Source organism: Amblyraja radiata, chromosome 9 (assembly GCF_010909765.2).
Source record: "Amblyraja radiata isolate CabotCenter1 chromosome 9, sAmbRad1.1.pri, whole genome shotgun sequence".
Lineage (NCBI taxonomy): Eukaryota > Metazoa > Chordata > Chondrichthyes > Rajiformes > Rajidae > Amblyraja > Amblyraja radiata.
The window spans coordinates 42,634,982-42,649,592 of NC_045964.1; the positions used below are offsets into that span (position 1 = coordinate 42,634,982).

Sequence of the window (14,611 nt, forward strand, 5' to 3'; positions counted from 1 at the left end):
CAAGAGATTCTGTGCATCTACCCGACCTATTCCTCTCATGAAGCACAATTTTCAAAGATCTTACAGCCAGATAGCTAATAGAATCATGGGTAGACACAAAATGCTGGAGAAACTCAGCGCCTCAGGCAGCATCTCTGGAGAGAAGGAATGTGTGATGTTTCGGGTCGAGACACTTCTTCAGACTGATGTCAGGGAGGGGGCGGGACAAAGATAGAAAGTAGTCGGAGACAGTAAGACTAGTGGGAGGTACACAAAAATGCTGGAGAAACTCAGCGGGTACAGCAGCATCTATGGAGCGAAGGAAATAAGCGACGTTTCGGGCCGAAACCCTTCTTCAGAAGACTAGTGGGAGAACTGGGGAGGGGGAAGGGATGGATAGAGAAAGCAAGGGCTATCTGAAGTTGGAGAAGTCAATGTTCATACCGCCGGTATATTTCTACCCAAGCGAAATATGAGGTGAGTTCCTCCAATTTGCGCTGGGCCTCACTGACAATGGAGGAGGCCCAGGATAGAAAGGCCAGATTGGAAATGGGAGGGGGAGTTGAAGTGCTGGGCTACCGGGAGATCAGGTAGGTTAAGACGGACTGAGCAGAGGTGTTCAGCGAAACGATCGCCGAGCCTGCGCTTGGTCTTGCCAATGTAGAGAAGTTGACACCTGGAACAGTGGATACAGTAGATGAGGTTGGAGCAGGTGCAAATGAACCTCTGCCTCATTTGGAAAGACTGTTTGGGTCCTTGGATGGAGTCGAGGGGGGAGGTAAAGGGACAGGTGTTGCATCTCCTGTGGTACAGGGGAAAGTACCTGGGGAGAGGGTGGTTTGGGTGGGAAGGGACGAGTTGACCAGGGAGTTTCGGAGGAAACGGTCTCTGCAGAATGCAGAAAGGGGTGGAGATAAGAAGATGTGGCCAGTAGTGGGATCCCATTGGAGGTGGCAAACGTGTTGGAGGATTATATGCTGTATGCAACGCCTGATGGGGTGGAAGGTGAGGACAAGGGGGACTCTGTCCCTACAAATGGGGGGAGGGGGAGCAAGAGCGGAGTTGCGGGATATCAAGGAGACCCTTATGAGAGCCTCATTTATAATGGAAGAGGGGAACCCCTGTTTCCTAATCATGGTCCTTGTTTCCACAACACTGAGTTATTTGCATCAAAAATGAACCAATGTCGGGCATTTCATCGTCTGATTTCCAATGGATATCAAGTTCCTGCAATCTGTGTGGCAATAAAAATTTATTGCGGAAATGATGCTCGTCCACAAAACAGACCCACAATCACAGCTGCGAGTTTGCAGCCAGTTGCGCCTGCTTGTGCCATTTGAATATGGTTTTAAAATTCTGAGTTTATTCAAGCACAAGATCACTAACATAGATATTTTTTTTCTAACTGACTTTCTAATAAACTAACTAAAATACACAAATGTAACAAATAAAGAATTCTGCAGTTTTACAAATTCATTTTTACAAAAATAATATTTTGTTAGTCACTGTGAATGGACCTAACATTAATAAGTGATAAACTCATTTTGTGTGATTATTAAATCTGTATAGTTACCACAGTTTAATATAATATTTTTGATTGTTGTTTACATGTGATAACAATGGTTGATTGGGCATGTTCATAGAAAACTTACATTCAATGCTACACAAATATGAGTGAGAGAAAATGAAAAGCACAAAAAGATTTGTTAAAACCAGCCCCATTTTAAGTGCAATTTGAACCAATTGCATCCAAATAACAATCTACAAGCTAATGCCCCTGTCCCACTTAAAGATGCACAGAGAAGCCTTAGGTTAGTGTGAGGAACCAGCTAAAAATTAACTTGAACTTCCCAGTTCCGACTCTCAAAACCTTTCAATCTTTTATTCAATCTATTTATAAATGCATAATCAAGGTGAAGCGAGAAAACTGACATTTCACTGCACCAACCACATTTTTTCCTGCTCATTCAATGCATTACATTTGTAAAACTGACTGATTTTCAGATTGCTCTAAAAACTATTTAAATTTTGCTTCCACATTCAATTACAACAGAAATAATTGTTCAGGGAGGTTTATGAGGTCTTAAATTTTTACCTGTCCTCTATCGCCTGTCACAGGAGTCTTCTGAGGTGCAACTATCACATGTCTGGTCTGAAGTGCTGAGCCTGTGCATATTTCTAGATCTCCCAAGGTCAGAGGTCCATGGCTAGCTTCAGATTCTCTTCCATTCCTTTCTGAAAGGAGAACAAGTGAATGTATTCAAATCATTCAACATATCAGAAATTACACAGTATATGGGGAAATAGAGGAATGTTGATACATCAAAGATTTCATCTTTACGCAATTTACCACTGTCTACTGCAAATATTTTTGGAACAAATTGTGATATAAATTCTTTACTGATGATCAGAGAGTACAACGGTCTAATTTATGAGGGTTTGGTGCCAATATTTGAAATGCAGCAACTGAATTCAAAGCAACTACTACAATAATACCTAATCACAAAAATCTGATTTAGTCTGCCGTATAGTGACATATATAAAGTGTAAATATTGCTGCCATCAGATTAGAAATATACTATATGTACTCCACAAATCAACGTTTGATTGGTTCCACTTTAACTTGAACAGAAATGTATTTCCGTAAACATGCATATAAATATAGGAGACATAGTTAAAATACGGATCAGATTTTAGTCAATGATTTCCCAAAACTGTTTGCATATTATACACATGAATTTTGCTTTGAAAAAGGCATGGCTAAGAAATAAATCTAGAATTTACCGTACAGGTTTGATGTAGCTATAATTTAAGACCTCTGTCATTTTCTGTCAATCTCACAAACGGACACAAAGTGCTGTAGTAACTCAGCAGGTCAGGCAGGATCTCCACACAATATGAATATGCTCAGTTATTCCAGCATTTTGTGTATTAACCAGCATTTGTAGCTCTTTGTGTCCACTTTACACAAACTCCTTGACTGACACCTGATGCCGCACTTTCAACCAATACCAAATCCAGTGTGGCTGGAGCCTGTGACATCTACATAATGCATTATGGCAACTCACAATAGCTTTCTTGACAGCATCTTCCAAAACTCTCAAACTCCATCGAGCCAAAGGAGGACAGCAGGCCTAAGGAAGTACCAGGAAATTCCCTTTCACCCTCCACGTCATCTTAATATGGGAATATATTTTAAATCCTTCATCATCACAGAGGCAAAGTTCTGGAATTCCTTGCAAACTGATATTGCAAGCGCTGACCTCCCCATCATTGAAAGAATCAATAGGTGGCGCTGTCTCAAAAAAGGCAGCCAGCATCATCAAGGACCCACAACCCATTTTCAGGAACAAGGTACAGGAGCCTTAAAACAAGACTCTGCTGCACTCTATGCAGCATCTTAACAGGTGTAATCTATACTATTACTAAAACTCTCATCTTGTCCTCTTCCGATTTGCATTGTTATTAAATCTATCTATACTATTACTAAAACTCTCATCTTGTCCTCTTCCGGTTTACTTTGTTTTTAAATTTGCACAAAAATGGAACCGTATATCATTGGGATTTTTTCGCCACCTTCCTTACCGTTCTCCTCTGCTCCAAGCGCACCAAGTTTTGTTCCGATCGGTGAAATATTACAAATGTTATTGGTCTGTTATTCGCTGGGACAGCGACGCCCCTTCCGGCACCCGCTGTCAATCACCAGTGGCAAGTACAAAGCTGAAGGAGCGGAGTGTGGGCAGTGTTCCGTGGGCGGGGGCTGACTGTGTTTGTGGGCGGGGGCTGTGAGCGCGACAGGCGCGGGGGACGGGAGCCGCTGAGTAAGTCCGGAGCCGGGTCCTGGAGCCGGTGAGTGCGGTCGGAGCCCGGGCCGGGAACCGGTGATCCCCACACACGCTCTCCCCCACACACCCCCTCCCCTACACCCACACCCCGTTTTCCCACACTCCCCCCTACCACCCACACCCATCCCTACCACCCACACCCGTCCCCCTGCCACCCACGCACCTCCCCTCCCCCACACCCCTCGACCCCATATCCACCCCTCCCCCACACTCCCCCCTACCACCCACACACAACCCCTCGCCTACCCCAACCCCCACAACCTCCCTATCCCCACAACCCACACACACTCCGTCCCCCCCACACACACCCTCTCCCCAACACCCCTGTCCCCCCACACACACCCTCCCCCACACCCCCTCCCCCACACACACACCCTCCCCCACACACACACCCTCCCCCACGCCCCCGTCCCCACATACATCCCCTCCCCCACACACATCCCTCTCCCCCACTCCGCCCCCCACACACGCCCCCTCCCCCACACACCCCCCTCCCCCACACACACGCCCTCCCCCACACACACGCCCTCCCCACACACACGCCCACCTCCCCCCACACACCACCCCCCCCCCCCCCAACAGACCCCTCCTGAAGCCGCCCCCCTCCCCTGGCTGCAGGATGCTCACCGCTTGAAGACGCCCCCGTCCCCCGGCTACAGAACGCTCCCGCCGTTGCATTGGGGGAACAGGTGAGTGATGGAATATTGCATTGGGGAATGGGTTGCGTTGGGGGACCAGGTCTCCCGCGTGACTGGGACCCAACGGGTCCCACTTAGTCTAGTGTGCAAATAAAATGCCGCTCGATGAGAATATCACTCCCCCCCCCCCCAATTTTTTAGTTTAAAACATGGTGAAAATGTGAAGCTTTGTTGATTGGGATATAAAACAATAACATTTTTTTTACCCTGGAGTTTATTGTTTGATATGTTATGCATATACATGATTATGCATAAGGCATTTTGTGATACATCTGAATACATTTTACAAGCTAATGTGTTTTACTTCCTGTTGTGGTGCCTATCAGAACTCTTCAGTCGAATTGTAGACACAAAATGCTGGAGATACTCAGCGGGATAGGCAGCATCTCTGGATAGAAGGAAATTGTGACGTTTCGGGTTGAGACCTTCATCAGATTAGTTGCTGAGCTTGATTGGGTGATGTCAATGTTGCTGGATAGCATAGACCCTTCACAAATGGTCTTTGATTCCAAATCATAAAAGGGAATATCCATGCCACAGATCCCAATAATTCTTTATAAGACCATCTATCTATTAATATATAAAACTGTGTGCCTGCCAGCGTCCCTCCCCACTCTTCCACTTCTCTCCCCCTTCCCCTCCACTCTCCCTCCCCACTCTTTCCCCTCTCTCCCCCCACCCCTCTCCCCCTCCCTCCCTCCTCCCCTCCCTCCCTCCTCCCCCCTCCCCCACATCTCTCTCCCCATCTCTCACCCCCTACCCCGTTCTCCTTTCCCTCCCATATCTGTCCCGTTTCCTCCTCCTCCTCTCCCCTCCCTCCCATCTTCTCACCCCCCCTCCCCCCCACCTGTGTGTTTGGGGGGTGGTTAATGTGAGTGTGATGCCGCAGCCCCCCCCCCCCCCGCAAACGCCGTTGGGGATACAGACCCAACGGGTCTGCACTTGGTCTAGTTAATATATAAAACTGTGTGCCTGCCGGCGTCCGGCGTCCGGCCGGCCGGCTGCCTTTATTCCTTTGATTCCTTGCTACGCCGAAACCAGACGCAGAATCGCCAAGATCTTTTCCATTTCGGTAGAGATTTCACTTTTCTTTCTAAGTATCCACTCCTGATTACATTTCGTCGTGTTTATGTACACATTTTTAATCAAATCCTTCTCCCCCCCCCCCCCAATATTTCCAAAAAAAAACTGGCTTCTCACCCATAGAAGCAGCCCCAGCCCCAGCCCCTGGTGAACGTTCCATCGTGTGATGTCACAATGCCCAATGTTCACATATGTCCAATCGGAATGGATTCATTTACATATGCCTTTGCAGGAGCCCCAGCCCCTGGTGAACGTTCCATTGTGTGATGTCACAATGCCCAATGTTCACATATGTCCAATCGGAATGGATTCATTTACATATGCCTTTGCAGGAGCACCAGCACCTGGTGAACGTTCCATCGTGTGATGTCACAATGCCCAATGCTCAAAGACATTCTTGCCATAGAGGGAGTACAGAGAAGGTTCACCAGACTGATTCCTGGGATGTCAGGACTTTCATATGAAGAAAGACTAGATAGACTCGGCTTGTACTCGCTAGATTTTAGAAGATTGAGGGGGATCTTATAGAAACTTACAAAATTCTTAAGGGGTTGGACAGGCTAGATGCAGGAAGATTGTTCCAGATGTTGGGGAAGTCCAGAACAAGGGGTCAGTTTATGGATAAGGGGGAAATCCTTTAGGACCGAGATGAGAAAAAAAAATTTCACACAGAGAGTGGTGAATCTGGAATTCTCTGCCACAGAAGGTAGTTGAGGCCAGTTCATTGGCTATATTTAAGAGGGAGTTAGATGTGGCCCTTGTGGCTAAAGGGATCAGGGGGTATGGAGAGAAGGCAGGTACAGGATACTGAGTTGGATGATCAGCCATGATCATATTGAATGGTGGTGCAGGCTCGAAGGGCCGAATGGCCTACTCCTGCACTTAATTTCTATGTTTCCCTCTCCTCACCCCTCTCCCTCTCCCACCCATCCCTCTCTCCCCCACCCCCCTTCCCTCTCTACCCCACCCCCTTCCCTCTCTCCCCCCCGCCCCCTTCCCCCTACCCCTCTGTCCCTCTTCAACCACTCCCTCTACCCCTCCCTCCCCACTCTTCCACGTCTCTCCCCTTACCCCACCCCTCTCCCTCCCCCAACCCTCTCTCTTCCCCTCCCTTCCCCTCTCTCCCCCACCCCTTCCCCTACCCCTCTGTCCCTCTTCCACCACTCCCCCGTCCCTCTTCCACCACTCCCGCTATCCCTCTACCTCCCTCCCCACTCTTCCACTTCTCTCCCCCTTCTCTCCTCCCCCTCCCTCTCCTCACCCCTCTCCCTCTCCCATCCCTCTCTCCCCCACCCCCTTCCCTCTCTCCCCCCGCCCCCTTCCCCCTACCCCTCTGTCCCTCTTCCATCACTCCCTCTACCCGTCTCCTCCTCCCTCTCCACTCTTCCACTTCTCTCCCCCCTTCCCCCTCCACTCTCCCTCCCCACTCTTTCCCCTCTCCCCCCACCCCTCTCTCCCTCCCTCCCTCCTCCCCTCCCTCCCCACCCCCCCTCCCCCACATCTCTGTCCATCCCCCTCTCTCACCCCCTACCCCGCTCTCCTTTCCCTCCCAAATCTGTCCCGTTTCCTCCTCCTCCTCTCCCCTCCCTCCCCTCTTCTCACCCCCCCTCACCCCACCTGTGTGTTTGGGGGGTGGTTAATGTGAGTGTGATGCCGCAGCCCTCCCCCCTGCAAACGCCGTTGGTCTAGTTTCTTATAAATCTATGGTGAGCGCGATTCATTTCTTGATTATTGAAAAAAAAACTGGTAAAGAACAATAGAATCCAATGACAGAGAAAGCAAAAGTAGTAAAAGCTTTTCTCCGGATTTTTAATCATTGACACTAATACCAATATGTCTTGTGAGGACAACATAGAATTCACTCTGATATCACAATTAAATAATCTCTGGAAACTGCACCAACGTTGACCTATAAATGACAGTCTTTTGTTTATTTTTCCCTGAGAAAGTAAGCAAGAAAGCAGCTTCAAGAAAAAAGAGGGGTAAATGTTGTTAAACATGTTTAACCTTGTCCATTATTTTCTTACAGAAAACATTGCAATGCACAATGTGAACTAGTTTGGTACAACCTTGATATCAATATAAAATAGCAAAGAACAATAACCATACTGCTGAAGGAAATTAGTGAGTCAGGCGGCATCTATGGTGGGAAAAAGATAGGGCACATTTTGGCTCGAGACCCTTCAACAATACCTTGCTGCTGATTAACAGGCACATCTTCTAGCTAAGATGCACTGAGAGATGTCAGGCAATTCGGGGTAACATTAAAATGAATACAGGAGAAATTATTCCTGCCAATTGTAATCAGTCCATACTAAGTATCCAACTGAGGAAAGAAATCTTGTTCAACCAACTATGAAGCTCGAGGAATTAAACCAAACATACTAATTGCCCAAAAGGTTTGGTACATGCTCGATAGGGTATAAGTAGAACAGAATGTACTGAATTCGTTTTTCAGATGAGCATGCCAAACCTTGTTGCACTAGTTACCTGTTTGAACGTGAAGCTGCCCAGGAGATGGTGAGCGTCTTGTTCGCGGGAGGTTTATGTCACCGTCCATTGTGAGAGGTTTGATGATTGGTGGCAGCCCAATCAGGATGCTTTCTGCTGTTTTTGTGAGTCTGGGCATCTGACCTTCACTAATCTGCCCGGTGCTGCTGTCATCATCAGAGTTCTACGTGGCAAAAAAAGGAAATGGCACAGGAGTAAAATCTTGCAGAGGAAATAAGTCAAGCACAGTTGATCAATGGTACAAAATTTGTAGTTTCTTAATAGTTCAGACTGATTTCTTACTTCTTCTGAAAATGCAGTAGGTCTGCATTATTTGTTAGGACATGAAACATTTCCAAACATTTTTTGCTCTTCGCATAACGTTATAATGTTAATTCCCATTTCCAGTCAGAGTAATAAGCCTAAACTTTAACTACAGAAGTTCATCTGTATATATACTATTAAATTAATGACACTTGTTAAATAAATAATTAATCTGGGTTTAAAAAAAAAAAAAGAAAAGCTATATTATTTATATATTTTCCAACAGTTTTATGGAATTTAGCACTGAGAGATGTGAGTGTTGCATTTTGGGAGCACTATCATGGGCAGGACCTGCACAGTGAACGGTAGGGCTCTGGGGAGTGTGCAGAGCAGAGAGAACTAGGAGTACAGGTGCATAATCAGTTGAAAACGGCATCACAGGTAGACATGGTGGTCAAAAAGGCTTTTGGTTCATTTAGCTGCGGGGTATCATTTTCACACAAAGGGTGGTGGGTGTATGGAACGAGCTGCCGGAGGGGTTAGTTGAGGCAGGTACAATCGCAACTTTCAACGAACATTGGGACAGGTACTTGGATAGGACGGGTTTAGAGGGATATGGGCCAAACACAGACAGGTGGGACTAGTGTAGATAGGGCATGTTGGTCGGTGTGGGACTCTGACTCAATGAGTTTCTAAACATCTTGGTTTAAAATTTAGGGTTTTTTTTAAAGCTGTTGTCCATATTCAATGACACAAGGATTAGATGTCCCCAATAACGTAGAATAAATTATGCTGATCTGACTATGTAAGCAGTTCTTTGAAGAAACAGTAGCTGACTGCAATGTCAGTGTTATTGACTCTGGACAACACCAGGTAATGTTGCAAATATTTATGCCCCATACAATGAAATCTTAAATTTGTCATATAATCTGATAAGATCAAAGAACACGCATATTACCCCGTTAATATATAATTTACCAAAGGCAAACCAGATGATTATGTCCACACTGTATGGCCAAGGTAAATCCGTGCACTGTTCATAAGATGCATAACTTATCAATGATACAGGCTTTACTAATCTAATATTTTTGACTTAATTTACAGGGCAAGTGCCAGATCAATGCCAGGATTTAAAGCTTAGAAACAATCAAAATAGGCCAAAATATACATGTTATATTACAGGAAGATTCTTGTTATGCATAAATTATGTGAAATCCAATCTTGCCTGAACCTTTATATTTATTCATTTTGTATAAATGAAGGAGTAAATGAGGTGCTTGAGGAGTATAAAGAATGTAAAAAGAATCTTAAGAAAGAAATTAGAAAAGCTAAAAGAAGATATGAGGTTGCTTTGGCAAGTAAGGTGAAAATAAATCCAAAGGGTTTCTACAGCTATATTAATAGCAAAAGGATAACGAGGGATAAAATTGGTCCATTAGAGAGTCAGAGTGGACAGCTATCTGCAGAGCCAAAAGAGATGGGGGTGATATTGAACAATTTCTTTTCTTCGGTATGTGAGGTAAGGGAAACAAGTAGAGTAGCTATGGAAACTATGAGATTCAAAGAAGAGGAAGTACTGACACTTTTGAAAAATATAAAAGTGGATAAGTCTCCAGGTCCGGACAGGATATTCCCTAGGACATTGAGGGAGGTTAGTGTAGAAATAGCAGGGACTATGACAGAAATATTTCAAATGTCATTGGAAACGGGAATAGTACCGGAGGATTGGCGTACTGCGCATGTTGTTCCATTGTTTAAAAAGGGTTCTAAGAGTAAACCTAGCAATTATAGACCTGTTAGTTTGATGTCAGTGGTGGGCAAATTAATGGAAAGGATGCTTAGAGATAATATATATAAGCATCTGGATAAACAGGGTTTGATTAGGAACAGTCAACATGGATTTGTGCCTGGAAGGTCATGTTTGACTAATCTTCTTGAATTTTTTGAAGAGGTTACTCAGGAAATTGATGAGGGTAAAGCAGTGGATGTTGTATATATGGACTTCAGTAAGGGCTTTGACAAGGTTCCTCATGGAAGGTTGGTTAAGAAGGTTCAATTGTTGGGTATTAATGGTGGAGTAGCAAGATGGATTCAACAGTGGCTGAATGGGAGATGCCAGAGAGTAATGGAGGATGGCTGTTTGTCAGGTTGGAGGCCAGTGACTAGTGGGGTGCCACAGGGATCTGTGTTGGGTCCACTGTTGTTTGTCATGTACATCAATGATCTGGATGATGGTGTGGTAAATTGGATTAGTAAGTATGCAGATGATACTAAGATAGGTGGTGTTGTGGATAATGAAGTAGATTTTCAAAGTCTACACAGAGATTTAGGCCATTTGGAAGAGTGGGCTGAAAGATGGCAGATGGAGTATAATGCTGATAAGTGTGAGGTGCTACATCTTGGCAGGACAAATCAAAATAGGACATACATGGTAAATGGTAGTGAATTGAGGAATGCAGTTGAACAGAGGGATCTAGGAATAACTGTGCAGTTCCCTGAAGGTGGAATGTCATGTAGACAGGGTGGTAAAGAAAGCTTTTGGTGTGCTGGCCTTTATAAATCAGAGCATTGAGTATAGAAGTTGGGATGTAATGTTAAAATTGTACAAGGCATTGGTGAGGCCAATTCTGGAGTATGGTGTACAATTTTGGTCGCCTAATTATAGGAAGGATGTCAACAAAATAGAGAGAGTACAGAGGAGATTTACTAGAATGTTGCCTGGGTTTCAGCAACTAAGTTACGGAGAAAGGTTGAACAAGTTAGGTCTTTATTCTTTGGAGCGCAGAAGGTTAAGAGGGGACTTGATAGAGGTCTTTAAAATGATGAGAGGGATAGACAGAGTTGACGTGGATAAGCTTTTCCCACTGAGAGTAGGGAAGATTTAAACAAGAGGACATAACTTGAGAATTAATGGACAGAAGTTTAGGGGTAACATGAGGGGGAACTTCTTTACTCAGAGAGTGGTAGCTGTGTGGAATGAGCTTCCAGTGGAGGTGGTGGAGGCAGGTTCGATTTTATCATTTAAAAATAAATTGGATAGTTATATGGACGGGAAAGGAATGGAGGGTTATGGTCTGAGTGCAGGTAGATGGGACTAGGGGAGAATAAGTGTTCGGCACAGACTAGAAGGGCCAAGATGGCCTGTTTCCGTGCTGTAATTGTTATATGGTTATATGTATGTCAGATTGGCAAGTTCTATGAAATTGATGATCTCCACATGGTTTTGCAAATTATTCGGAGGTATAAATATATTATAAAAGCAGTAGTGATACATTGGCTAAAATCTATACAAAGGGAATACAGAAACCCTTGTTATAACGGACCATGGGGGAGGGGGAGAGGTAAGAAATAGTGTCCATTATTGCAGATTGTCCACTATAACCAAGTAATTGTGTAACTAGTAGAAACAAGCAGTTGTCGGTTAATACTCAAAAGAACACAAAGTGCTGGACTAACTCAGCAGGTCAGGCAGATCGCTGGAGATCACGGATCGGTGATTTTTTGGGTCAAGACCCTTCTTTAGACTCTCAGTCCGGAACTGGGCCTGCAATCCAGGTGAGTTGATGGCCTTAGCCTGCTGGCCGCCAAGGGAGAGGCAAGGAACGGCAGAGTCAATGGTCGCAGCCCACGGGCAGCCGGAGTGCAGGCAAAGGTTGATGGTGGCAGACGCAGCCTGGAATCAGTTGGGGAGGGGGTGGGGGGGGGGGGAGAGAATAGCATGTGCAGCCGGAGCTGTAAGTGACCAGTGAGCAGTGTGAACTAGGATTGGCATGGGCTGCCGGAGTTGTAAGTGGCCAGGGAAGCAGTGCGAGCCAGGGGCGGCATTGGCTGCCAGAGCTGTAAGCGGCCAGGGAAGCAGTGCGAGCCGGGGGTGGCATTGGCAGCCTTCAGTGGGTCCATCTGTTATAACCAAAATCCGTTACAAAGAAGTTTGTTAAAACAAGGGATTACAGTAATTCCCAGTGTATTGGAATTGTTTATTTATATTTCAAAGATTATGATTTAGATTAACTTCCAAAACACTATCTTGGTATTGAGAAATGGAATTATTCCAGAATTTATTCATCATATATCATGAGTTATCTGATGAATTATCCATGCCTCTATCCCTTTTATATATATCTATTAGGTCTCCCTTCAGTCCACAGGAAGCAATCCAAGTTTGTCCAACCTCTCCTTGTAGCTAAAGCATGCGTCCTGCAGTATCTGGATTACTACGTACAGTATTTGTCTCCTTATTTCAAGAGGGACTTTAATGTGTCGGAAACAGTTCAGGAAAGGTGCACCAGCCTAATAATTCAAATAAGCACGTCTTATGAGAAATAGCTGGACAGTTTAGTTTAGAGATACAGCGCGGAAACAGGCCCTTCGGCCCTCCAAGTCCGCACCGACCAGCTTTCCACGCACATTAACGCACACACTAGGGACAATTTACACGTACCAAGCCAATTAACCTACAAACCTGTACGTCTTTGGAGTGTGGGAGGAAACCAAAGGTCTCGGAGAAAACCCACGCGGTCAAGGGGAGAACGTACAAACTCCATACAGACAGCAACCATTGTCAGGATCGAACCCGGGTCTCCGATGCTGCAAGCGCTGTAAGGCAGCAATTCTACCGCTGTGCTACCGTGCCGCCCCAGGCTAGAGGCCAGAGACAGGCTAGAAAGATATGTGACAAGGTGGCGAAAGGTTAATGCAGAGTTGATATTCCAATCAGATGAGCCAGTAGATCATGAAATGGTGGAGCAGGTTTAAATTATCTTTGTACAAAAACTCTAGTAGCCATGCAATCTATTGGGGAAGAATGCAGGGCTGTAACGTGAAACGATTCTGTGGAATTTACTGTCCAACCCCTCAGGTAATGTAAACTATTCCGGGAGATGACATTAGCTGAGTGTTTACAACTTTCTGGCTGCAGTAATGGAACAAATTCCTAAACCAACGTGTCAAATTCCTGCTGATGTAATATAGTCAGACTTGTGAAATCCAATGCCTTTTGAAAGTCCAGGTTAACATGGCCAGTATTTATAAATTATTTTTTCACCCTGAATTCCATCCTTTTTAAACTATATTTTCAGCATAATTTCTACCTAGTTGCAATTCTGGGGTTATTTTCGTACTTGCATCCTAATTTAGTTGGAGCAAAATGACATGATACTTTTATATTTTTGGAAGGTAGACACAAAATGCTGGAGTAACAGGCAGCATCTCTGGAGAGAAGGAATGGGTGACGTTTAGGGTCGAGACCCTTCTTCAGACTGATCCTTTATATTTTTGGACTTGGCTACTGAGACCTGGTTCACCATGATAATACTGAAAATAAATCTAACCCATATGATTCAGCAATTCCCAAGAGTTTTTTCTATTTTTAACAGCTGATTCACAGAAATACAAATTCCACACAAAAAAAGACTCTGACGCCCTCTAGCTCAGGATGTGGATGCTGGCAAGCTTCCATCCCTGCACTTCTGTCTCACTGTTTCTTCTTTCCACTCTAAGCACATCTTTTCTTTCTTCTACGGGACAGCGCTTCAGTGCTTCAAGCCCCATTTCAAGTCTGGGCTTTCATTTATCTCTGTGCCAATCTCCAGAGCCGACTAGCTTAACATTCAAAAAGCCAACCATCCCTGCCATGGATTCAGCAACTGGATGTCTACTGCGCACTTGGGAAAATAATTTCAATTTTCACCAGTAATATCTTCTGGGTGAAGAAATGTCTTCTCTTTTCAGTTAGAGTCATCCAAGCAAAGATACAAGCTGTTTGGTTAAACTCTTCCATACCGACCAAGTTGCTCCATCTAAGCGAGTCACATTTGTCTGCTAAATGTTGTTATTTTACCTGCCTCAACCATTTCCTCTGGAAAGTCGTTTCATATACCCCCACCTTTAAAAGCCTCCCATCTGCCAGACCTGTCCTGAGTGGTAATCCTTATTTTGAAGAATCCCAGTAAGTGGAAGATTCAAACCTGCCAGGCCCCATAAGAATTTTTTACTTTCAGTGAGATTCTGATAAAATTTCTCCTTGTAAGACAAACCATCAGAAGTCAATCAATCTACTGCGTAAATATTCTTACTTAGGTAGGGAGACCAGACGACAATATTTCATATGCATCTCAAAGGCCAATCGAGAAATATTTGAATATTAATCTTTTATAAGCGGTGAGAGGTAGATATTTGATAAGCAAGAGGTTAAAACATTACTGCGGATAGATGGGAATGTGGAATTGACATTACAGTCAGATCAGCCACAAA

At 44.8% G+C, this 14,611-nt stretch overlaps 1 protein-coding gene across 5 annotated transcripts in view; it reads right to left on the bottom strand.

The window, feature by feature from the left end:
- The window catches only part of kiaa0586 (KIAA0586 ortholog), a 371,111-nt gene that overhangs the window by 34,594 nt on the left and 321,906 nt on the right, over nucleotides 1-14,611 (bottom strand). For all 5 annotated transcript variants that reach the window (XM_033027180.1, XM_033027181.1, XM_033027182.1 and 2 more), the window contains 2 exons: nucleotides 8,096-8,279; nucleotides 2,075-2,214 (listed from right to left, as the gene is read on the bottom strand). In XM_033027180.1, the coding sequence (XP_032883071.1) occupies nucleotides 2,075-2,214; nucleotides 8,096-8,279 (324 nt within the window). The remainder of the gene's footprint in view (nucleotides 1-2,074; nucleotides 2,215-8,095; nucleotides 8,280-14,611) is intronic.